Consider the following 25,650-nt stretch of genomic DNA (forward strand, 5'->3'; position numbering starts at 1 on the left):
AACACAACTCTAAAAAGCATATGTCTGCTCAAATGCCATTTGTTAGCGTGAGTTCTGGCAAAGACCTAATCCTGCTTCAAGTACATGTTTGGCGTTTGTGCTAGTTTTCCAAAGTCAGAGTTTAACCACAGCAAGAGATTACATCTTGCAGTCCAATTTGCAGTCATTAGAATGCAATTCTTAAAATGGTGGTAAGGGGTGATGTTTCACTGAGATCTTCTCAGTTGCCCATGATTTCATGTTCCTACAAACATAATCTGTGTCTTTCTGGGAAAATGGAAATGAAAGAGGATAGGTGACTCTCAGTCAGTCCATGTGACTTCTGGATGAAGATCTGTGAAATATTAACACCTGAATTTCCCACAACTGGCCTTGCCACCCCTGTCTTCCCTCCACCCAGAGTGGGCATGTGTACCACCTGATGTAGCTGTTGTCATAGTGATGATTCTTGTTTGTTAAATAAATGAAATAAATAGTTACAGAGAAGCTAGACAATGTAAACTGTACATGTATAGATAAGTTATTTCCTTTCAAATGCCAAATGCCCTATCTCTCCTTCTCTTGCTTTTGTGCTCTCTCTAATTATAGACATTCATGTAGTTTTCCCTGAGGATTTTACTTAACAAACATTTGGACTGTCTACTGGGTGCAAAACATAATGAAAATATGACAAGCAAGTCAATAATACATATGGATAAGAAGAAAAAAGAGAGGTGATGGTGGTGGTGGTGGTGGTCCTTGGTAAAATGACCACAGAATGAAGTTCTAGAAGCCAAAGTATTTTTCAACATAACACATGATAGTAAAGTCTAATTCAATAGATTCATGTCATATCCTAGAGGACAAAGTTGTAGAAAATTATATATACTGGGAATCCAAAATTGCAAAGTTGGTTAAAAATTAAATGACCTTGGTGTTTTTAAGCCAACTGCCCTGGGCCACTTCTGTGATGAGAGTGAATTAAATACTTGAAACAGCACTAATTTTGTAAAATAACTACACCCTCTCAGATTCCTCACTGCCATTACTGTAGGTCAGCCATAATCCTCTCTTTTCTGGGCAACAGCAGTTTCCTAAATAGCCTCCCTGACCACAGTTTTGCCACCTCCATTGAGAAGGTCCATTACACAAAGCATGATTTTTCTACGATGCTAATCTGATGAGGTGGCTTCCCTGATCAATATTCTTAGTGGTCCTCAACAATCTTAAAGTCTACATTCTCGAATATGGCTTATATGTTTTAACATTGTTAACTTGTGACTGCTGTGTTTTGTCATGATTGAAGTCTGAAAAAGAGTCTTTTGACCTGATATCATGGCAAAACTCAAGGATCACCTTTCATTCTGGAATGAAACCTTCCCTAACTCACTTTTATAATTGTCTAAACCCTATTTTCACCCTCACCCTTATACTGCATAGATTTCAATCTCAGCACCTGCTAACATCTTATTGCACCCAAATTCTTGTTTTTATGCCTATCTCCTACAAGAATGTGGTGTCCTTTTGGCCAAGGACCTCAAATTATTTTATTTTTTTTTATTTTAGCACACAGTAAGCATGATAAATGTTTATGAAATGAATGCGTGAGTGAATAATTGAATGGATGAATGAATAAATGGGGCAGATCTTCAGGTTAATACTTTAGTACCTACAGTTGAATATAGCTACAGGAAGTAGCACTAACAATCATGGACTACAATATGGATGCAAGCAAGGTCAATGAAACTGTTGTTTAAAGGTGTCTGTAATATCAGGATATGCTCAATGAAGTATAATCCACAGAAATTTTGAACTAAGACAATGGTCAACAGGAAAGAATGTGACAATTTTGTTTTAAAATCACAGATTAAAACAGATCTGGATTTAAACATATCTCCACTACTTAAAAGCTTCATTAGGCCCATTCTTTTACTTGTATTAGCTTATTTTTGTGTATAGAATATTAAATAAAGTCGAGGGCATGCCCAGAATTTTATAAATAGGGGCTATGGAACTCATACATATTCAAGTAAAGCCTATGAAAAAGTTTTGATTCTATGTTGTTGTTAACCCTGAGATAAGTTAATAGAATCTCTCATCCCAGATCCACTTACTTAAACATTTCCATTTAAAATAATATGCTTTGGGCAGTTATTCATATAACAGTACTTAAGAAATGTTTTCAAAGGCAAGAAAACATTTTTGTGGGTGAACACATTTACACTCCAAATTATTAGAGTCATTGGCACCTCCCTGTGGGATTTGCATACATGTGGATACTGGGGAAGTGGTCAAGTTCCTTAATACCTACGGCTTGATATTTGAGGATTTTAACGTTCTTGTCAGCCTTTCTATAAAGGGAGGTGATGTGGGATTCACCACACTCAAAAAGTCAGTTCTAGTCATTGGTACTGGGAGGGAACAGGAGAAAAATAGAAAAGCCTCTTTAAACAGGTCTGGCTGTCATAATATCATCCTTGGGGCTTCTTGTTGTCTGAGAGCAGCTGTTGGCAGCTTTCAACCAAAGCAATGAACTCAAGACCTTCTACCTAGATTTTGCCAAGCTCTGTGATTTGATGACAATTCCAAAATAAGGCAATGGCATCCCAATTCTTTAGAAAAGGTAACTTCTTAATTCATGAGAATCCTGTTCTCCTTCAGAATACTACCTAAGAAGGAGGAAATATTTACTCACTAACACCAAAAGGGAGAATTGAGAGATAAGATGTCTTTATTTCCATACTCATTTTTCCTGATTATTTTCCCTGAAAAAGTATTATGATCATATCCATAAAGAATCATAAAATCATGGTGAACTCAAGTAGAGAAATAAACAAACCTCTCAAAATGCCCTTTGCAACAATGGGCAGGGATGTCAGTTTTCTCAGCCACTTAATATCCTCCCAGCTGATAGATGGGTCTATTGCATTAGCCACATATGCAGCAAGTCCACTGTTGTCTCCAAAATTTTCCTTGGGAGAAAATGCTAAATCATTGGTTTCAAAATTTTTCATTCTGAAATAAAGAATTACATAAAATGAGATATTTCCCAGAGTTAAAGATATCTTTACAATGACTCATTCAATGCAAAAAAAAAAAAAAAGTGTTCCCTTTTCAAATCAATGGGCTGTTCACTCTTCAACCATCTACAGATTGATTGCATTTACATTTTCCATGTTTTGGTGCAGGATTCCAGGCTAAATGTGACAATCAAGTGGACTTAATTGGTCACTTAAAGTTTATTTTACATCTTAGGTTATTTACAAAAATAAATCAGTTTAAAGGAGAAATGTTTGGCCAAGTTTAAATATCTCTACCTTTTTAAGCCAGTTTATGAATATAAACAATAAGTTTGATGCTATTTTCAGCCAGCAATGCATACTAATCATAAAGATGAACACTCGCTTGGTGCATCACAATTTACAAAGGGCATTCATATAGCCACAATTTTAAAAGCTTTTGGAAAATAAAATTGATACTCTATAATTCCTATTTTATGTAGAAAATAAAACCAGAGCTGCAGAATGAGATGCCCCCAAGTATAAAACTAGCTAAGGCAGCATTTGTGTTTCAAACTAGGTCTCTTGACTCCTAATTACATTTTCTTCACTCAGATCTCAATTGCATTCTGGCAATTGCATTTGACTTCAGAAATCTTTCAAAGTCCTTGTGGAAAATTCTAGAGGAGACTGGAACTGCAGTAACATGTGTTAACAACTTCTGTCTGTTGTCTCTGTAGACTCTTTTCCCTGTCCTGCTATTAGCGTGGTGGTGGTGGTGGTGGGCATAGGGAGAATTGGGAAGTGTTTCCCAGCAAATGAGTTGTCAGGTCTTGCTTTTCCCTCCACCATTTAGTTGCTTTCTCTGAGGCTCTCTGCCTACTGACTCAGACTCCCCAATCTTCCAGACAATCCTGACCAAGACATGAGTTTTCCAATTATCAAGACCTTCCTTACTTTGCCTGTGATGTGATGGTTAGTTTTGTCAGCTTGACTGGGCTAAGGGATGCCTAGGTAACTGGGTAGAACATTATTTCTGGGTGTGTCTGTGAAATTAGCATTTAAATCAGTAGATTGAGGAAAGATATGGGTGGGCATCTTCCAATCTGTTGAGGCCCCAAATAGAACAAAAAGGTGGAGGAAGGACAAATTCATTCTCTCAGTTTGAGCTGAGACGTCCATCATCTCCTGCTCTTGCACATTGGAGCTATTGGTTGTCAAACCTTCTGGCTTGGACCAGGACTTACACTATGGGCCCCCAGTTCTTGGGCCTTCACACTCAGACTGGGACTTATACCATTGGCTCCCTTGGTTCTCAGGTCTTCGGATTTGGACTTGAACTACTCTGGCTTTCCTGGGCCTCCAGCTTGTAGATAGTAGATTGTGGGATTTGTTAGCCTCCATAATTGTGTGAGCCAATCCCTCATACTAAATCTTTCTATAGATATAGATACAGATATATAGACATGGATATCCTATTGGTTCTGTTTCTCTGGAGAACCTGACTAATACATATGACTTTTTCTTGCTCTTGGAGCCTGAGTCACCATCTACGCAGAGGACACAACTTGTCAAGGGTGTTGGTATATAAATACCCCAGCTCCTTCATGCATAGGCAGACTAACTCTGAGAAGTATTCTACAAGATCTCCCAGAGTTTCCCAGCAGGGTTAAACTTTAGTTGCCCATAGCTGTAGCTGTCTTGGAAACATGCCCATTGTTCACTACTTCCCCTCCCTTGCACCTCTTCCCTACTCCTTTCATCTTCCAAAAGCACTGCTTGTACTTAAAACAGTGCCTCTCACTCTTCTCCTAAAGGAACCCAAACTGAGACACACCCCATTGAATTGCTGCCTTCTCCTATGTCTAATTTTGTTAACCCAGCTTAGAACAGTATTTTTCTAATTCACCTGTAAGACTCTGCTACTGGCTTACTCTATACCTGAAGTCTTTTCTCTTAGTCTAATATCCTGATATCTTGACTAGATTTTGGCAGTTCTCCAAGCTAGGGATAAAGTCTTTTCTGCCTGCACCTCTGACCACTAACTGGATTGATGGCCATCTGGATACACAATGGCACCATCCATGTGACTTACCTGCCCTACAGACCCAAATCCAATTACCTACTTCATTTCTCTAAAAGGCTGACTTTGAATGATGACAATAATCTGGACTCACCTTGTTCTTCTGCGCATTATAAATTACCATGCTAGCCAATGTCTTCTTTGCATAAAAGTACAGCTGTATCTCGCGCTTAGTCATAGGTTTTTATTCCCTTCCACTGGCTCTGCCACTGAACATAGAAAGGATCTTGGAGCCAAGGCTATAACAATTTTTATATAAACTTAGAAGCACATAGGCACAGTATTTTTAATTTTTGTAAGAGAATCATAAGACTTCAGGACTTCCCTGGCGGTCCCGCGGTTAAGACTCCATGCTTCCACTGCAGGGGGCATGGGTTCAATCCCTGGTTGGGAAACTAAGATCCCGCATGCTGTGCTGTGCAGCCAAAAAAAAAAAGAGAGTGAATCATAAGACTTCAATACAAAATTAGGTTTAATGCTTTTAGTGTGCTTTCAGCTAAAAGAGCTGGTTGTGTAGCTTGGGTGACATCTATTATCATAAGGACATGAACATTCACATCCCAAGTAACTCTTTTCAACCACTGGCAATGTTTTCTCAATAAGGATTGAATAGTTGGTCTAGTAATTTCATTGACTCAGGTGGCCATTAAATATCACAGAAAATTCCAACTCCATGAGAGTCATACTGGTATCCATGTATTTGCTGAGTTTTGGTTTGGATTTTAGCTGAAATACTTGGGATTTTTTTTTAAATCAAACCACTTAGGGTTGTACATTTTATCACAGACTTTGGCCTTCTGTTGTCATCCTAACTTTAATTAACCTAACCTTCTGATCAATAAACATACCCTTACTATGGAGACCTATCCATTACTTAGAAATTATATTAAGTGATATTAAATGCTAAACTTCTAAATAATATTGTTAATAAGAAAAAGGTCCAGTCTGTCTATCCCATAGGAAAACAAGGGAGGAAAAATAAGAATAATATCTGTATGTGTATATTCTCTGCATAGCACCCCACCCCCATCCCAAACAAGCTACAGTGTTTCAGCAGGGGTGGGGTGAAAGGGTGAAATGGATAGGAAAAAACAGAAACATGGATAAAATTATATAAATAACTGTTGTTATTCTTGGATGGTGAAATGCAGATCAACACTTGAATGAATGTTGCCTTACAGAAATTTCAGGGCACAATGAAGCCTTGTTGTTACTCTAAAACGTTGTTCAAAGCCAGAAGCCAAGAAAAAGTTTTCAGATATCTTGACAGAGACCCACGATGGAGTGTTTTACCCATGGCTCTGAAGGAAACCTCCATGAATGCTATTTTTATTAGAATTATGACATATACACAGAAAAACACTTAAAGCGGCTTCTGATAACCAAAGTACTCCATTTCATAAGGAAGGAAAAGGGCAACATCAAAATAATAACATGATTACTTGGGACTTAATTCTCCAAATCCCAATCTGTTTAATGACCCAAAGGCAAGGGATAGGATTTCTTCTTTGTAAGAGACTCATTGTGCCTTGAATGGCCCCCAAATATGCTTTTTAATCTAATATTAAAATGATTTTAGTTTTTAGTAAGTTAGTATTATAAAAAGGTAACAACTACTAAAGAAAGTTAACTTTATTAAATAACCAATTGTAACATTGATAAAGATGACTATTACTGAGAAATATACAATATTTTGCATTATAAGTATTGATAATGTGACATTAAAGATAAAGCCATATGTCTCCACTGTGGGAAACAAACTATAAAATAACAAATGGTATAACACATGGTATCAACACAATATGAGAGAGAGACATTCATAATACATTATAGAAATTGGTGCATGGAACACTAGAGTTTAATTCTGTGGTTAGGAAAACATCTCTATTGATTACGTAGCCCTGCTAATTTCTTCTTCAACGTGTTTGGGCAGTTGGAAGAAAGGTTCAGGGCAAGGATTTTAAGTATGAGCCCAAACCCTCGTTCAACTTCTTACTCGTCTTGTTTTATTGGGTAAATCTCTTATGATTTAGCACATTTTTATTGACTGATTCAACATTACTTATTTAGCACCTACTATGTGCCAGTGTTTTAGTAAAATTGTCAAAAATGCCTGGTCACCTAGGGTTGATATTCTAGCAAGGGAGACAGAAACTAAACAAGGAACATAATAAGTAATTTATGGAGCATGTTAGAATATAAGTGCTATACAAAATAAAGAAAAAAGAAGAGCAGAATAAGAGGAATGCGATCTGGTAGATGCTTAACTTGAAAGATTAAATATGGTAAACATGGCCTCAATGAGAAGATACCTTGTAGAGGAAATTGGCAGATCTGTGCTATTGTAGTTGTTTCCTGTTGCTGCTATAACACACACACACACCTAGAGGCTTTAAAGTGACACAAATTTATTATATTACAGTTCTGGAGGTCAGAAGTCCAAAATGTATCTCATTGGACTAAACTCAAGGTGTCGATAGGGCTGTTTTCCTTCCAGAAGCTGTAGGGGAGAATCCGTTTCCTTTCCTTGTCTAGCTTCTAGAAACCACCTACAGTCCCTGATTCCCGATGCTATCACTCATATCTCTGCTTCTCGTCATCGCATTTCCTTCTCTGACTCTGACCCTCCTGCTTTGCTCTTATAAGAATGCTTTTCATTACTGTGATAATCCAGAATAATTATCCCATCTTGAGGTCTTTAACTTAATCACACATGCAAAGTCCATTTTGCCATGTAAAGTATTAATAACATATTCACAGGTTCCAGGGATCAAAACATGGACATCTTTGGGAGGTCATTATTCTGTTTAATATTTTGTGAATTATACTGTGAATGTTTTCCTAACCAAATAATTTAGAGGCTGTTGGGTCATGTACAAAGTCCTCCTTCAAATCCTTTTCTCCCCTCCACCTCCACAACCCAAGATCCCCACACATATTGTGTCTCTATTCTGATCTCTACTGCTTATTTTTTATTTTTGTTTCCCAACATAAAGACATGTAGAGTCACCCCTGATGTCAAAATGTAAAGGAAGTGAAGTTAGTCATGCACTGATTTGGGGAAAGAACTTTACGGGCAGAGGGAAGAGTCAATTCTGAGGCTCTAAGGGGCAGGTGTGTTTGGCATGTTGAAAGAACAGTAGGAAAGCCAGAGGTTCTAGGAAGAGCTAATGAAGTTGAGGGTGCTGGGCAATGAGATCAGAGAAACAAGGGGGACACTCACTGGCCACTTTTATCCAGAGAGACCGGGGAAGATAGTGAAGTCTGATCTCTTTTTGTGGGCTGTGCTCTGGCTGTTGTGATGAATACATCATTTCAGGGCATAAGGAAGCATGTCCCTGGGCAAATCATCAAAAGGGTGGGTGTTATGATTTACCTTGATCTTAGTTGATGATTGGAAATTTCTTTTCTTTTAACTGCCTTGGTGCTGCACTGAAGAGCCAAATCTTAACCCGGGGTAAATGAGCCACCTCTGTGGGGCATGGAGATGGATGAAGGTCCCTGCCTCAGAGCCTCAGGAACCAGTCTGGTGAATTGGCTTCAATCCTCTCCTCTGCCGAGAGCAGATGAGAATTTGCTTTACTCCCCCTGAGTTTCGGGGACCTCTGGGCCACTTATAATGCACACATACGTGTGTTTTGCATATGGACCAAGCAGAGATTACCAAAGTCCTGAACTCTGGCTGGTCCCAGACGCCAGGAGTCAGGTCCCGCCCCCTCCCCTCCAGGCAGAGGAAGCCGTGAGGGTTGGAAGGAGCCGCCGCTTTACAGACTCATTCTCCTCTGGATTTCCTGCCTCCCTTGCCTGCCAAACCTCATTCTGAACAGCCCGGCTTCACCTTCTATGAGTCAGGTCAGTTGAGGAAAGAAACCTGATTTCGTATCAGGCTGTAACAGATGAGCTTTTTGGTAGCATGTGGCCTCCAGCGGAAGCCTGGGCCTCCCATCATGTGCTCTGCCTTCACTGCTGAATGTGGGCCCCAGGGTGCTGCCCCCCCCGAAGCCCAAGGGGACAAACAGGGCCAGTGTATGCTCTGGGGGCCAGGGCACCAGCAAGGGGTGTTTCCTGTGTTCCCCGTAGCCTGGATGTGTGGCTCATTATTTGATCATCTTCAGACGGGAGATGTGACAAGCTGGGGAGCCTTGGCCACTCCTGTGCACATCGACAGCTGAAAAGGGCCTTTGTCTCCCAGTCCCTCATGTCATCTGGGCAGGAGCCTGGGAGCAAAAAGGGGGAAAAAGCAAAGCAGCCTTCCCATTCCTGGCTAAATGGCCCTGGCACCCAGGAGCAAGAGATACCGGCCAGAATTAACACGTGTCATCCCCCATCTAAGCAGATACCACTCTGAAACATTTTTTGTTATCCAGAGCAAGAAACTCTTTCCTAAGCTTAAAGAAAACCTACTGTATTATTTATTGTTGTTGTTGCTAGTAGAAGTGGTAAGAGGAGGAGGAAAAGGAATGGTAAATTCCTTTCTAAATGGCCAAAGCGAAACAATGAGGAACACTTCCTGTCAGAAGCCTAAATACTGGGAAACTAATTATTTTAGAAAGTCTAAAAATGAAGGCAACCAAAATAGAGATATAATGTGATACAGATTTCATATTAAGGAAATTTGAAACCATCTACTTTCTGACGAATTTGGCAAGAAGTAGGAATATGTCAGGGACGTTTGTTTTTGTTTTTGTTCTCTTAGAAAGACAGGATGTTTGGGCAACTCAGTGTCTGAGATGCGTGGAGCGGGGTGATTGACAGCTGCCGGGTGAGCACTTTGTCACTGGGCCATTGACGGTATCCCATACAGAAATAATATCTTAAACCTACCTGGAAGCGTCACGGAGATAACATCACACAGCTTATTTACATATGGTTTAACAGCAAGATTTTATGCACAGTAGCTTATACTTAAATAAGTATACACACACCAGAGTTATATGACAGTTATGTGACACTTACATAAGACTATGGACTTATGTGATGGATGAGATACATCCCATTCTCTAATACATATGGAATTCCTGGCTTCCAGCAATTTTATTGTCCTTATGTGGAATGCTGATTTGATTTTGAATCTTTTAGATTTTGGATCTTTTAAAAGGATTAACTTTATATGTAGACAAAATAAGCAACAGTCCGTGTGAAGTGAGGTCTAGGATTCCAAAGAAAGCATCCCTCATTTCCTGTACTCTGATGGATGCTTTGAAATCCCATCATCAAAACATCCTCCATTAAAACTAAGATTTGGGTTCCTGGTCAAATAGTTTTAGCCCTATGAAAAACATAAGGGCAGACTTTGGTGGGAACTGAGGGAAGGTAAAAATGAAGGAGAGGGGAGATCTGTGACTTAAGGAGGTTGGTGGTCTTTCTCAGTAAACTCCATTGAGTTTCTAGTTTTAACTCAAGATGATTCTAATCTTTTACAGGGAAAAGGACAACAATTCCCTGTTGATGGATGGGCTCACAATTTAGTTTTAGATTACTAGATACATTGTTTTTACTAAGATGAATGAATGAGTAAATGGATGAAAGAATGAATGAATCAGTGAATAAGTTAATGAATCTTGATCCATGGGTGAACCACAACAAAAGAGGAATATTGCTGAAAGAAGTAGTAGATGAAGGAGCAAATGTGTGGCTTCTTTTGTCTCCATTCTTTTAGCTTTCTTCAATCTTCCTTGCCAGAGTTGTTCCAAATACAATAAAAATAAAATTAAAAGGGGGCTTTTTTATTTCAGCAGACAAAAAAATAGGGTATTAGGATCACAATAACAAGCTGTTGTTTACGTTAAATTAAATATCTTCTGTCTATATGGCAATTCATCTTACTCAAAGCCCTTAATGCACTCTGAGACATAATTTTTTTTGACTTTTACAAGTATATGGCAATTCCTATCTCTGTTTTTATAGCTCAAGTACGTGACACCCATATAAGGGGTGTGACTTGCTAAGGATTATGTGGATATATGACAATGGCACCATCTCTAGAACCCAGACCTTATCATCCCTAGACAAGATCCCAGTCAATCATACTTTGGGACCAACATTTTGTGAAGATCTAATTCCCCAGGGCACCCATGTAGAAACTGGAGAAAGTCTTTGGAGCTGGATCATGACAAGAGCAAAGAGAATTAGAAAACCAGCTCAGGGACCCAGTGATCAGAGACCCATGGTTACCTGAGTTGGGGTGGCAGTTTGAACCTGTTATGCACATCATCGAAGCGGTTGCCCAGGTAAGGTGTGTCCACCGTCACAAATATGGCCTTGTAGCCCATCCACTCAGCCCGCCGCACCAGCTGCATGGTAACCTCACGGTCCTTGTAGATGTACAGCTGCAGCCAGCGAAGTGCCTCAGGACCAGCTTCTGCCACTTCTTCAATTGAGGAGGTGGCCCAGGAGCTCAGCATCATGCCCGTTCCCAGTGACCTGCAAGCTTAGGAAGAAAGGAGAAGATCAAGGTCAGTCTGGCATTTTACCTACTTCAAAGTCTTCAAGTTGTGGTTCCAGGGGTAAAGCCATCTACAAGGGTAATTTGGAAATAAGAAGTTAAGTCTTTAAAAGTAAGAAATATGCATTCCTTTCCACACTCTGTGAACTGATCTTGAAGACAAAAATGACTCAAATAGCCAAAGATGTGCTATGTATTAGGATAAAAAAATTGGGAGCAACTTGAATCTCCAACTTTAGGGGATTAGATAACCTATAGTTCATAAATAAAATGAAATATACACACCCATGAAAAGTAATATTTTTGTGATGGTTAATTTTATGTGTCAGCTTGGCTAAGCAATCGTTCCCAGATATTTGCTCAAATATGTCCAGATGTTGCTGTGAAGATATTTTTTTAAAGGTGGTTAGCATTTAAATCAGTGGACTTTAAGTAAAGCAGATTACTCTCCATAATGTGAATGGGCCTCATCTAATAAGTTGAAGGCCTTAAGAAAAAGACTGACTGTTCTTGAGGAAGAGGGAATTCTGTCAGCAGACTGTCTCCAGACTCAACACCAGCTCAGCTCTTTCTGGGGTCTCTAACGTGCCAGCCATAGATTTTGGACTTACCAGTCTATACAATTGTATGAGCCAATTCCTTAAATCAATCTCTCTCTCTCACAATCCCTCTTTCATTTCACCCCTCTTCTTTTTCTGACTATGACAGTAACAAAAGAATGACATTGACAGACATAGACAGTTTTTCAAGGTATATTAAGAAAGCAGGGAATTCCCTGGCAGTCCAGTGGTTAGTACTCTGTGCTCTCACTGCTGGGGCCCGGGTTCAATCCCTGGTTGGGGAACTAAGATCCACATGGCACAGCCAAAAAAAAAAAAAAAGAAAAAAGAAAACAGAAGAAGAAGAAAGAAAGAAAGAAAAAGAAAGCAAAAAGCCTCCAAAATAACATATATAACATGATTTGTACAAATCTGATTATTGGTGTATGAACCTAAACAACTAATTGTTAATGATAGGTGGGAGAGTTTAATCTTTCTTCCTTTTTAACTTTTTAAATTTTATCTTTTAAGATTTTGTTAAAGGTGCATCTACCATTTACGTTGTCTTTTAAAATTTTAAACAATTCATATGTTAGACATTTCAAACAGACATCAGTTATCTCACAATCTTTTAAACAAGATATCAAAAAATGAGCAAATAAATGAAAAATTAGATAAAATCATGTAACTTATTGTCTTAGAGAACTTGAAAGAACATGGGTGATAGGCTTTTTTCCAAAAAAAGGTAGTCAAATTGGGGTCAGCTTTAGTGCAGGAGAAACTGATAAAATGTTTGTATGCCAAATGCCAAACATGCCAAGAGATAAATAGTAAATATATAAAACTGACTGTGTGACCCTGGGTCGTTCGACCTACCTGTGTCCCTGCCATATATCAAATGTGAGTAAAAGTCATCCAAGTGACACTTACAGGGTGATGATAAGAATCAAGTGACATGCTGTTTACAAAGCTACTCTGAGAGGTTAAAATGCTTTCATGCTTCTCGAACTTTAGCAGGCAACCAAATCCCCTGGAGTATTTGTGAAAACACAGGTTGTGAAAAACACCCCCAGAGTTTCGGATTCAGTCGTTCTGAGATGGGGCCCAAGAACTTGCCTTTCTAACCAGCTTCCAGGTGGTACTGATGCTGCCGGTCCCTGGACCACACTTTCACATTTAAATAGCATTGTCATTTGATAGTAAAACTCTAAGTTCACCTGGTAATAAAGTGGGTTTTGTTTTTGATAAATGCTACTTTTCCTATGTCATTGAAGGTGTTTTTCATCCCTATTTTTCAGGTCACAGGTCAGATCAAGAAGACTTCAGCTGGAGATTATATGATCTATGGGTAACTAATCCGTTTCCTCCAAGTGTTCCTTTGAGACTTTCTCTCTTAAGGACTCATGATTTGCAAAATATTGTCCAAAAAAACCACATTTTAAGTAAGTAATAATAAGTAGTAATATGTATGAACATCCTGAACCATAGTGTTATTTTCATTGAGTTGTAAATATGGAAAATAGCTCTAGGTCATCCAGTGCTGTTTGGAACAAACACCAGAGGACACTGATTGTTGGGATCAGAATCTCCTAACCATCAATTTACCACAAAGAAAATGTGTCCTGAAGAGGATGTGGCCTAAGTAAGGTCACAGAGAGATGGGCAGCTGAGTGGAACAAGAAGCCAGCATGTCTGACCACTCCCGCAGGGCAATGATTTTCCTAGAATTCCCAGATGCCCAGAAGACTTCCCTGGTATCAAATGTGGATAAATGTACTCCCCCAATCCTTCAGGACCATGACACCCAAGGAACACCCACAGTTTTCCATATGCCTGAGGGACAATACCATGGCCAGAGTTCTGTGAAAGCATGGAAATTTGGAAACCAGTGGGTAAGGCCTGCCATTGGTTTCCAGGTACAGACTGTGGCTGCACAAAGTGGTCCAGCTAAGAGGACTAGCAAATGATAAGGCACCTTTTTGTAGTTTATGCAAAAGCGTCATGCAGGCAACAGCAGCTCTGCTAATAAGGATCAAAAATCCTCAAACAGATCTCCTTGAATTCATAAGAAATATCTACAGACATTCCACACAGATTGTTAAAATGCTACAAACCAATGTACCAATAATATTTACTTTATTTAAACTATCAAACTAGCAGGAGGCTTCAGCCTTAACAAGCATTTTGCCCACTTCCCTTGGGTAAGCATGTCTGGAGTAAGGTAAGGCCAGTCCGTGCCATCTGGTTCCTGCATCTTCTGGCTTTGATACTAATGGTTCCTGATGTTATTGGTGCTTGAGGTTCATTTTCCAAGATTAAATCATACAGGACTGAAATTTTGAATCAGGGTCCCCTCAAATTCTAAGTTACCATTGTTTTCAGGTATAGGCATTCAATAAATATTTGGTAAATTAACAGGTTTACTCCAAGACAGTCTCCTGGATGCAGGGGGAATACCAGAGTCTGTGTTGACATATGATGAGTTGAGGCTAAGATGTTACTCCCAAGAGAGAACAGGAGCAAAACTGAGATGGCTCCATGTTTCTTGGAACATATATTACCAATGTGCTATGATCCCCATTAGCTTGTGATTATTTGCTGTGATAAGGAAAAACATTACTCCAAATAGCCAAAGCAATCCTGAGAAAGAAAAACAGAGCTGGAGGAATCAGGCTCCCTGACTTCAGACCATACTACAAAGCTACAGTAATCAAGACATTATGGTACTGGCACAAAAACAGAAATACAAATCAATGGAACAGGATAGAAAGCTCAGAGATAAACCCATGCACATATGGTTACCTTATCTTTGACAAAGGAGGCAAGAATATACAATGGAGAAAAGACAGCCTCTTCAATAAGTGGTGCTGGGAAAACTGGGCAGCTACATGTAAAAAACTGAAATTAGAACACTTCTTAACACCATAAACAAAAATAAACTCAAAATGGATTAAAGACCTAAATGTAAGGTCAGACACTATAAAACTCTTAGAGGAAAACATAGGCAGAACACTCTATGACATACATCACAGCAAGATCCTTTTTGACCCACCTCTAAGAGAAATAGAAATAAAAACAAAAATAAACAAAAGGGACCTAATGAAACGTAAAAGCTTTTGCACAGCAAAGGAAACCATAAACAAGACAACCCTCAGAATGGGAGAAAATATTTGCAAATGAAGCAACTGACAAAGGATTATTCTCCAAAATTTACAAGCAGCTCATGCAGCTCAATATCAAAAAAACAAACCCAAACCAAAAAAGGGCAGAAGACCTAAATAGACATTTCTCCAAATAAGATATACAGATTGCCAACAAACACATGAAAGGATGCTCAACATCACTAATCATTAGAGAAATGCAAATCAAAACTACAATGAGGTATCACCTCACACCAGTCTGAATGGCCATCATCAAAAAATCTACAAACAATAAATGCTGGAGAGGGTGTGGAGAAAAGGGAACCCTCTTGCACTGTTGGTGGGAATGTAAATTGTTTCAGCCACTATGGAGAACAGTATGGAGGTTCCTTAAAAAACTAAAAATGGAACTACTATACGACCCAGCAATCCCACTACTGGGCATATACCCTGAGAAAACCATAATTCAAAAAGAGTCATGTATCCCAATGTTCATTGCAGCTCTATTTACAATAGCCAGGACATGGAAGCAACCTAAGTGTCCATCAACAGATGAATGGTTAAAGAAGATGTGGCACATATATACAATGGAATATTACTCAGCCATAAAAAGAAATGAAATTGAGTTATTTGTAGCGAGGTGGATGGACCTAGAGTCTGTCATACAGAGTGAAGTCAGAAAGAGAAAAACAAAGACCGTATGCTAACACATATATATGGAATCTAAAAAAATAAAGGTTCTGAAGAACCTAAGGGCAGGATAGGAATAAAGATGCAGATGAAGAGAATGGACTTGAGGACATGGGGAGGGGGAAAGGTAAGCTGGGACGAAGTGAGAGAGTGACATGGACATATATACACTACCAAAAGGTAAAACAGATAGCTAGTGGGAGGAAGCTGCATAGCACAGAGACATCAGCTCGGTGCTTTGTGACCACCTATAGGGGTGGGATAGGGAGGGTGGGAGGGAGATGCCAGAGGGAGGGGATATGGGGATATATGTATACATATAGCTGATTCACTTTGTTATACAGCAGAAACTAACACAACATTGTAAAGCAACTATACTCCAATAAACATGTTTAAAAAAAGAAAAAAACATTGATGAATTACATCCACTGTTTTCAACACAGTTTTATGTTAGAAGGAGATAAGGGAGCCTGGGATTTGCAAGGACCACTCACAGAGACAGTTGAAAATTTTCCTGCCTCCACTAAGGACAGATCTAAGATTCCTTTGGTACATACCAGCATGACAATTCAGCTTGTTAAAATATTGAAATACTTCCATTCCTGTTTGTAAATAACCATGGCTCCGAAGTAAATGACCCCTCTTCCTGAGTCCCTTCAATGTGACATCTCTCTTTTCTCTCACTAAGGAGTCTCTGGATTCCCCAAACCCCACACACCCACACAGCAATTTAAAGGCTGGTGCCTGGCAGGGCTGGGTACGTCCAGACCACCATTAGAGAACTAGAGAAAAACACCTGAGCATCTCTTGCAATTGGTCAAAGTCTTTGCTCTACTGGTTGCTAAATGTTTCAAATATCACCTTGGCTTCAGAAATAAACATGTGTCCTTCCAGCTCATATTGTTCTTTGGGGGGCAAAAATTACAAGCTTTTGAATTTTGTAAACTACCTAGCATAGTCAGATTTTGTTGAGAAATTCTATTTCGAGTTATCCTAGTCTAGCGTCAAAAGCACAAAATTGTTGAAGTCCATTTTCTCTCCCTATTCATTTTCCACAATGAAACTCTCACCTGCTCTCAAAAGTAGCAACTGTCAGATTTCATTTTACAAAGGGCAGGGGTCAACTTTCATAGACCTCCATTCCTAAAATGTGGTGCAGCAACAGAAAACTCCAATGCATTTCTCCTTTTCCCAACTCCTGGCAAAATGGATATCATTTCTGAGGTGATATTACTGTAAAGGCAAGGCCTGGCTCTTGCCCATGATGAGGGTCCCCAGTATTTATCCAAGTCTAAAAATCTTGGCTTTCATAATAGTGAAGGTATCCTAGAAACAACGTACCCAAGAGGCTACACCATTAAGTAAACATTGATCCCATATGAATTTCCTTACTTCCACAAGCTCTTTGTTTCTTTGTTTCATCATCTCTAAGATATATCTTCAAGGATAGACACCTAAACTTTAAATGCTCTAGATATATTGAGACTTTGTTTATATTTGACATTTCTTTTTCTTCTTTATTTAGAGGCAACAGTAATACATTATGCCATTGCTATTAAAAAATGCATATCACTCACTCACACACACACACACACACACACACCACTAAAAGAGACACTAGTAAGGTTTTGGACCTTGAAACATCAAACATAAACCCTATAAATGACCTATGTGATAACATCTATCTCTCAGAAAGACAAGATACAATGTATTGAGAGTCAGAAGGCCTGGGCTACAGTCCCAGCCTTGCCAACCATGAGGCACATTTCATCTGCAAAGTTTGTCTAATCACAGCTGCTGCCCTGCCCATTTCATAGTATTGTCAGATGGTCCACTGAGACAATGTTTGTGGATGTTTTCTGGTAAACTCTAAAGCTAAACAATTGTAAAGGGTTAAGTGAGAGAATGCCTAATACTATTTGGGAAAAGAAGTTCTAGATAGCTTTTTAAATTTTCAGAATTTTGCTGAGGACCTGGATTTCTCCTCATTATTCACAATCTTCTCAACACACAGCTTTCCTCTGCAATGGTTTTGATGCGTAAGGCACCCATTTCTCCTTGCAAATATACAGTCAAATTCTCACTACCCGAAGCAAGAAAGCACTTAAGGGAGAGAGGAAACTTCTCCAGGCCAAGGAATTCTGGGCTAGGGCTGATAATTTCCATTAATATATTCCGAGGGTGTATATCTTTTTGGAAAGTCAGGGACAAAACAAAAGCAAATAATCTAGGAGGTGTAACAAAAACATGCATTTCCCCACTCCTCATGCCTACCCTTTATTTGCCTACATATTTCCATGGAGAGAAGTGTGTAGTAAATCTATGCAGCTGTCAGCTTTTGCTAAGTCCAGCCATCAAGCAGTAATACCTAGAAGCAATGGTTTCAAATTCTCCCTACACTTTTTGGTTTCTCTCCTCTTTTATTTGCAATACAACTGCAAGTATAATGATATGGAAATAATGAGATCAGTATCATTGTTTATCATCAGCTATAATCCCTCCCCCAACCCCAAAGTGAGCTATGGGCTAGTGGAAAATGTTGGTGCATTGTGTTTAACAGAATAAAAGTTATCCTCAGACCTGTCCAAATGAAGTTTCTTATTAGAATTAAATCACATGCCCTAGGCTGGGGAAATGCTTCAGGGTTTGCAATAATCTGGCATAAGATCAAGTTAATTCTTCTTCCCCAGACCACCATTCAATAGAAATAACTCAGTTTCCTACACTATGAAACCTGTAATCAACTACCAAGGTTTACATCACTTCATATTAGATATGAATGCAGCCACCCCTGGGGTTGATGCAAATGCTAAACTCCGATGTTTAGCGATTTGGCTGGGCTAGAACAGGTAAATAGCTTTGCAAAGCAGCACGAGCTGGCAAAATCCTCCCTGTGGCTAAGGAATGCAATTGTATTTCTAAATTTTGCCAGGGTTTCATTTTACATCAAGCCTAATGACAACATTTACTTCTAATCCAGGTAATCTGGATGTGAAGCAGAGAAGACAGGAAACCTATTTGGCCTTAAATTTTAGGGGATGCTAAGTCTGCCTGTCCCAGTTCTTTAGTTGAAAACTGCTTTGTACACGTCTCTCTTGTGTATCTGAGAGTCTGCTTTGCAGTTCCTGCTCATTGCAGGCAGTCATCACGAAATCAGCAGGCTCTCAGAAGGTCTTAGAGGATCTTCGGATGGAAATGGTATTCATGCTACACCCAAAACTGTTTCATCTTTGAGGATTTAAGTTATGCCTTTGGCTGGGAACCACCAGAAACTTTCATTCCAAGTCTTTGTCCAGTGCTTCTCAAGCTTCTACATGCATAGGAATCACATGGGGATGTTGATAAAATTCAGATTCTGACCCAGTAGGTCTGGGATAGGACTTAGGTTCTATATTTCTAACAAGCTCCCGAGTGATGCTGATGCTTGTTTCATGGACTATACTTTAAGAAGAATGAAGTAGATATCTTCTTTCACAAGGACTCATGCAAGTTAATTGGATATATCTGATGGCCTGAGTAGTGATAGGACCTTATAGGAAACAGGAGGGAGAAACTGACCAGTGGTGTTAGCGGGGGGTAGCAGCTGGCTCCTGTCTTGTCAGTTGCCAGCCACATACTGCTGAATCTTTCTTCTCCATTGTTGTCCCTCTGGAGAGGGGCACAGGTACCTTTGCAACATTTTCTTATGCATTCATCTTTTGCTAGATTTAAAGTCAAGGAACTAAATTGCATTACAGTAACAACCTCTCAGCACACTTAACCATTATCAGACATATTTTATAACCTTGCTTATCCAGGATTTGCCTAGCTTCCTAGATTTCAAATTCAAGGCAAAAATAAGCAACAGAATAAAAATAAAATGACAGAAGATGAGGAAGAAGAAGGAGATGTTTCTCAAAGTTAAGAATGCACAATTTACCAATATAAAATAGCTTCCAAATGTTTAATGTCAGGACCAACAACCTTACACATATAAATAAGCTGCTGAATCATCAAATAAAACTAAAGTTCATCATGCTAGGCTTGACAAGGAAGAGAATTATAATACATTTGAGAATGATGTTTATTCACTACCACAAAAAAACAAACAAACAACAACAGAGAAAATGTAAACTATTAGTTATCAATGGGAGTCAATGTCTGTTATTTGGAACATTAATTCATGTGGGATAAATCATATACTCAGATTAGAGCAGAGCAACTAAGCAATGTGCTACTTTGGGTACAAATTATTTCTTTGAAAATAACTCTCCTATATGGGAAAAGTGAGTTAAGCTTCCAAAATTACGTATTTAAAGGAAAGGGGGTAATATGATGAAAGGGCCCAAAGGGGTTTTTTTTAGGTGCATTTGATTAAAAAGCTCCTGCAAAACTTGGTCACCAAAACAGCTGTGCTGAAAATTTTGTTGAGAAAATGCATTTTGTCCTCTGCACAGGAAGTCGTTATGTAATGGGGAAAATATGCAATGACAAAGTACCAAGCAGTTGTGTGGTTCTAAACTCAGGGTCTGACACACTGAAGTGTTCTCATACTACCAGTGTACCCTACCAGCCAATGAGTGGGTCAGCCTTTCTTTGCACAGGAACTATTATTACACAGGTTTGTTAAAGACACAATTAACATTATTGTCTTAATGTCTAAAGTTATCATTGAGATTACCCAGAAAAAGAATGTTCTGAAGTCAGTCATCTAAGGGAAAAACAAAACTTCTACTATAATTATGAGTGAAATACTTAGAAGTGGTCACACAAATGTTCATGTACCATTTAGAAAATTTAACCAATTTAAATACTGCCCCAAAAGGCCAAGAAACCAGTGTTTTCATGATGGTTCATTGTCTGAATTTGGAACAGTAACCTTGAGCAGTCATAATGTCACTACACCTCAAGAACTCTTTTTCATTGTATGGAAATATTTTCAAGGAACAGTTAGCCCAATGACACCTTAGCCCTCCCTTCCTTGCTCCTACTTTATCTCTGGGGCAGAATTCTGCAATAGACAAAAACATTATCTTTACTATAATGATTCCCAGGTTATTATTCTGTCATTTTATTGAGTCATCAGGTCCTGTCATAACTGGCTGATGGCATGGAGATGACACCACAGTGAGATGCCTTTTAGCGATGGTTTCAAGGAGTATCAGGTTTGCACGTGGTGACTTCAATCAACCTCTCTCAATTTAACAACCTCAGTATTGGAATATATATGTCAGCCCCTGACTTCTCACTGTCACATCTTTAATGTCATCAGGCACACTAATAATTTGAGAAGAAGCAATCTCATGCTCTCGAGAAAGCTGATCAATAGTTGAAATTCTGGTGCAAAATACTAGAAATTATTTCACTTGATGTTGGTCTTTAAGATAGCTGGAGTCTAATTTTTTATTAGCTGGTTTGGATTAATGAAGTTTGTCTCATTGTAAAGTGATTTCAACACTGAATCTATCACTTTTTGAAAAATTTTATATATGAATTATACATTTATATATATGCATATATAAGATGTCCATAATCATTAATATATATTTATATGTATATATGCATGTGTATGTAGATGTAACATGAGTGAGTGTATGTACAGAAAGAGCCTGTCCACTGACTTTTGATTATTGAAAAAGAAGGTCCAGAACACAAAATTGAGATAAAAGAGTTTGAAAATAAAAGCAAGAAAAGGTATGAATTGATTTTTTTTACTACAATGATGCAAAGAGATATTCCCTTCCAAATGTTTAACTAATGTTATTTGGACAAAGTTTTAGTGAACTATCCTTTCTCCTTTATTCCTCCGTACTTTTGTTTCTTCTCAGTAAAAGTGATAAAATAATGGATGAAGACAAATAACTGGGTCAAACTCTGGAGTGAAACAGATCAACAAACCTCATCTTAACCACTGACCAACACTAGACATTGGCCAAAGGTGTCCTTCTCCTCCACTGTCAACTGAGGAGAATGATAAATACTAATGACCTCACAGGTCTATTGCGAGGATTAATAATAGGGATGTAAAGTCCAAGCACCTGGTGCATAAAAAGCACTCACCTCAGAAAGAGTAAAATTTCATTTAAAGCAAATCTGGTGTTTTTCCTGGATTTAGATAAAATTAAGAATAATGGTGATATTTTCCTTGTAGGTATGCTGAAATGTATATCTACTTGATCACCTAGTACAACACATAAATATATCAATAAAGCTTTCAACAATACGTCGTTTGAGTCTGGAGCAAAGGAAATGACAATTTTTCCTGCTGAATGGTCTTTCACTCAGTGTTAAGGTTGATCACTTAATCTCGGAAAATCCAGAAAATTCAACAGCTAAAGCTCTTGCCTACACCCTAATTCAGTTCTTTGGGGTCTTTGTGTTACTCTGCAATCTGTTCCACCTGCACCTTAATAGGTGGCCAAGTCATAGCTGAGTCCCAAAACTTCACTTTGGAATGTTCTGGCTTTTTAGACTCAAAAAGAAAGTGTTTAGATTTAATGGTTTTATGACCCATCAAATCCTGTGTGGTAGCCTCTAATTGCATCCAGGGGCAGGAATTTCTTTTTTAAATCTTTTTTTTGTTTTTTTTTTTTTTGACAGTTTAATAAGAATTTACTAATATGCCGAGCATTCCTGGAATGCATTAGGTGGGTTTTAATCTTTCTCTATTTGAGGTCCCAGCACTCCCTCATGTGGCATTTGTCCACATAACAAGTCAGAAGCAAAAGGATAAGTAAATATTTAATCTCTTTTTTTCTCTTTCTTTTTGATTTCCCATGATTAAATGGAGCAAAAGAGCTAATGTGTACCTCCACGGAGAACAAAATAAAATTTTATTACAGCTACTGGGCATAAAACCAGAGAGATTTTCACCATAATGTCCTAAAAGCCTCAATGCTATAGTAAGCATTTTGTTAATTGGTTCTCTGAGAAATCAGAAATGTTCTACTTATTTTGCAAGATGGAAATTTAACCTAATGAGACCACCTCCCTTATGTGCTACTAGCATTTATGTTTATTATTGCTATTTTCTTCAATATGTTAAATATTTTGGAGAAATGATTCTGTATTCATCCCTGAGGCTTATGTGAAGGATAAAACTTAAAAAATCAAAAAACAGGGCTTCCCTGGTGGCGCAGTGGTTGAGAGTCTGCCTGCTAGTGCAGGGGACGCGGGTTCGAGCCCTGGTCTGGGAGGATCCCACATGCCGCGGAGCAGCTAGGCCCGTGAGCCACAACTACTGAGCCTGCGTGTCTGGAGCCTGTGCTCCGCAACAAGAGAGGCCACGATAGTGAGAGGCCCGCGCATCGCGATGAAGAGTGGCCCCCGCTTGCCGCAACTAGAGAAAGCCCTAGCACAGAAACGAAGACCCAACATAGCAATCAATCAGTCAATTAATCAATCAATCAATCAATAAATCTTTAAAAAAAAAAAAAAATCAAAAAACAATCTAGTAGAGTTTCAAACGATATGCCATTATAAGTAGAGGCATTTATATGACTGCTTAAATATTATAATAATGGTCAATTATTAAAATGTTGACTAAATCATCCACTGCAATAAATCTCTTATTCATAAAACAATGCATAGCAAACTGCTCTCCACTGAGTGTTTTCTGGTTATTTTCCTTCCATCTTAAGAGAGTTTTAATTTTCATTTGTTTAACATTCAATCCCCTTTATTTATGCTCTTGAATTTTGCACAAGGCTCTTATTTCCTAATAAGTTTCATATTCTGTGGCTTATTCCATAGTCTCAAAACTAAAAGGATAAAACTGTAAAAACATAGAACATTTATAGTAAATATTCCAAGACTATAGCATACAGCTTGCCTTAGGGGTCTTGCTGCAGTTAATGACATTTGGAAATATCAGTAACTGACCAGGGTATTATAGACAGCATTGTGTAAGTGATTAATAACCTTAAGCAAGGTATTTAATCTCTCCAAGCCTCAGTTTCCACATGCACAGGAGTCAGAGAAAGATCTTCAGGGCTTTGGGCTCACACATTTTAAGACAGTGGTCAGGGATAGCTGAGTTAATAAATTCAAATTGCCTGGCACACATTAATTGCTAAATAAATGTTCGCTATCATCATTTTCCACAAGACTTTGAAGTATCACTTTTAAAATTTATGTAAGCATTTATTAAACACCTATTTGTTTTCAGCAAGATCTAGAGATCAGTAATTATCTGATCGTTCTCTTCTATCCCAAGAATGCAGTTTTGAGAAATGAAAATCCAATGTAGGTGGATGCTCACACCACAGTCTATATCTTCCAGGGCTGGCATAGAGTAGAAAGTAAGGGAGAGAGGGGGGATTTCAGAAATGTCAAGAGGGGCAGGTCTTGACTTTGGTCCCTTTTTTTGTATTTGATGACATCTTAAAAGGGCACAAAACAATTTATTTATATGCTGAAAAAAATTGTAAAGATCATCTACTCCTGTTGGGAGTTTTATGTTTTTGTGTATTCTCTTTGTTTTGGTCTTAGCAGCAGAACTTTTTCTTTAAAGCGCTGTTCTTTTCAGTCCCAACAAGCAACACAAGTAGCTGCGTGCTCAGTGACGCACTTAACTTCTTTGAGATCCTTGGAAACAACTCCAGCCTCCTTGGGACACCGGAAGTGAACCACTGATCTCATGTAAGCAGCTCACTTTATCAGTGAGGAAACATAATCCTAGAGAGTGAAAGTAGTTAGTGGTGAATTTCCACATAAATCAGATGCCCCAGCTGGACAGCCCAGGGGACAGTTGTAGCCCACAAAAGTATTTGCCTTGGCCCACACATTGTTGCTCCAAACAGTGTTTTAAAGAATTTTGATTTATTTGCCAACATTTAAAAACCAGGACATTGCACATAAAAATCAAGATTTCTGGCTTCTCTTAAAATTTTTGAAGATTTGGCAACCACCCCTCATCCTCACTCCCATGGGGCATCAGTTAGCTAGTGCCAAGGTGTGGCTGCCCTCCTTCAATGGAACCTGCAATCTAGGTTTGGTACCCTCTCCACCACTGAGCCTGCATTATTGTTTTCTTAACTTCATCCCTCCTTGGACATTTACATTACCAGCCTGGCCCTTAAAGGCATTTTTTGAGGTTCCTGTATAAAGCTTAAAACAAAAACATCTTTAACAAAGTAAAAAGAGCAATTTTTTACTCCCACTAAAGTATTATAAACGGAGTATACGTTTCTGAAAGTGAGGTTTTTTTTTTTTGTTGTTTTTTGTTTTTAAATGGAATGAGTTTTTTTGTTTTGTTTTTTAAAATTTTATTTATTTATTTATTTATTTATTTATTTATTTATTTATTTATTTATTTATGGCTGTGTTGGGTCTTCGTTTCTGTGCGAGGGCTTTCTCTAGTTGCGGCAAGTGGGGGCCACTCTTCATCGCGGCGCGCGGGCCTCTCACTATCGCGGCCTCTCTTGTTGCGGAGCACAGGCTCCAGACGCGCAGGCTCAGTAATTGTGGCTCACGGGCGTAGTCCCTCCGCGGCATGTGGGATCTTCCCAGACCAGGGCTCGAACCCGTGTCCCCTGCATTGGCAGGCAGATTCTCAACCACTGCGCGAGCATGAAAGTGAGTTTTTAATGTATGGGAGAGAAATATTTTAGGGACTTGGAATCTCAGGGGCAAATAAAAATTGAGCCCCATTTTGGGAAGCTTTTCCTAGTATTTATCTCATGTGACCCTCACAAGAGCCTCTAGAGGTAAGATCTCTATTTAACTAGGGTTGCCGGCTGTAGCAAATAAACATAGGATACCCAGTTACAAATGATTTGGTTTTTATCTGAAATGC

General features: G+C 38.8%; 1 protein-coding gene across 2 annotated transcripts in view; it reads right to left on the bottom strand.

Annotated features, from left to right (window-relative positions):
- HAO1 (hydroxyacid oxidase 1) overlaps positions 1 to 25,650 on the bottom strand; it is a 60,509-nt gene that overhangs the window by 23,239 nt on the left and 11,620 nt on the right. For both annotated transcript variants that reach the window (XM_068524674.1, XM_068524673.1), the window contains exons 3-4: positions 11,236 to 11,491; positions 2,819 to 2,994 (exon numbers count right to left, since the gene is read on the bottom strand). In XM_068524674.1, coding sequence (XP_068380775.1) covers positions 2,819 to 2,994; positions 11,236 to 11,491 — 432 coding nt within the window. The remainder of the gene's footprint in view (positions 1 to 2,818; positions 2,995 to 11,235; positions 11,492 to 25,650) is intronic.

This window comes from Eschrichtius robustus, chromosome 16, assembly GCF_028021215.1.
Source record: "Eschrichtius robustus isolate mEscRob2 chromosome 16, mEscRob2.pri, whole genome shotgun sequence".
Lineage (NCBI taxonomy): Eukaryota > Metazoa > Chordata > Mammalia > Artiodactyla > Eschrichtiidae > Eschrichtius > Eschrichtius robustus.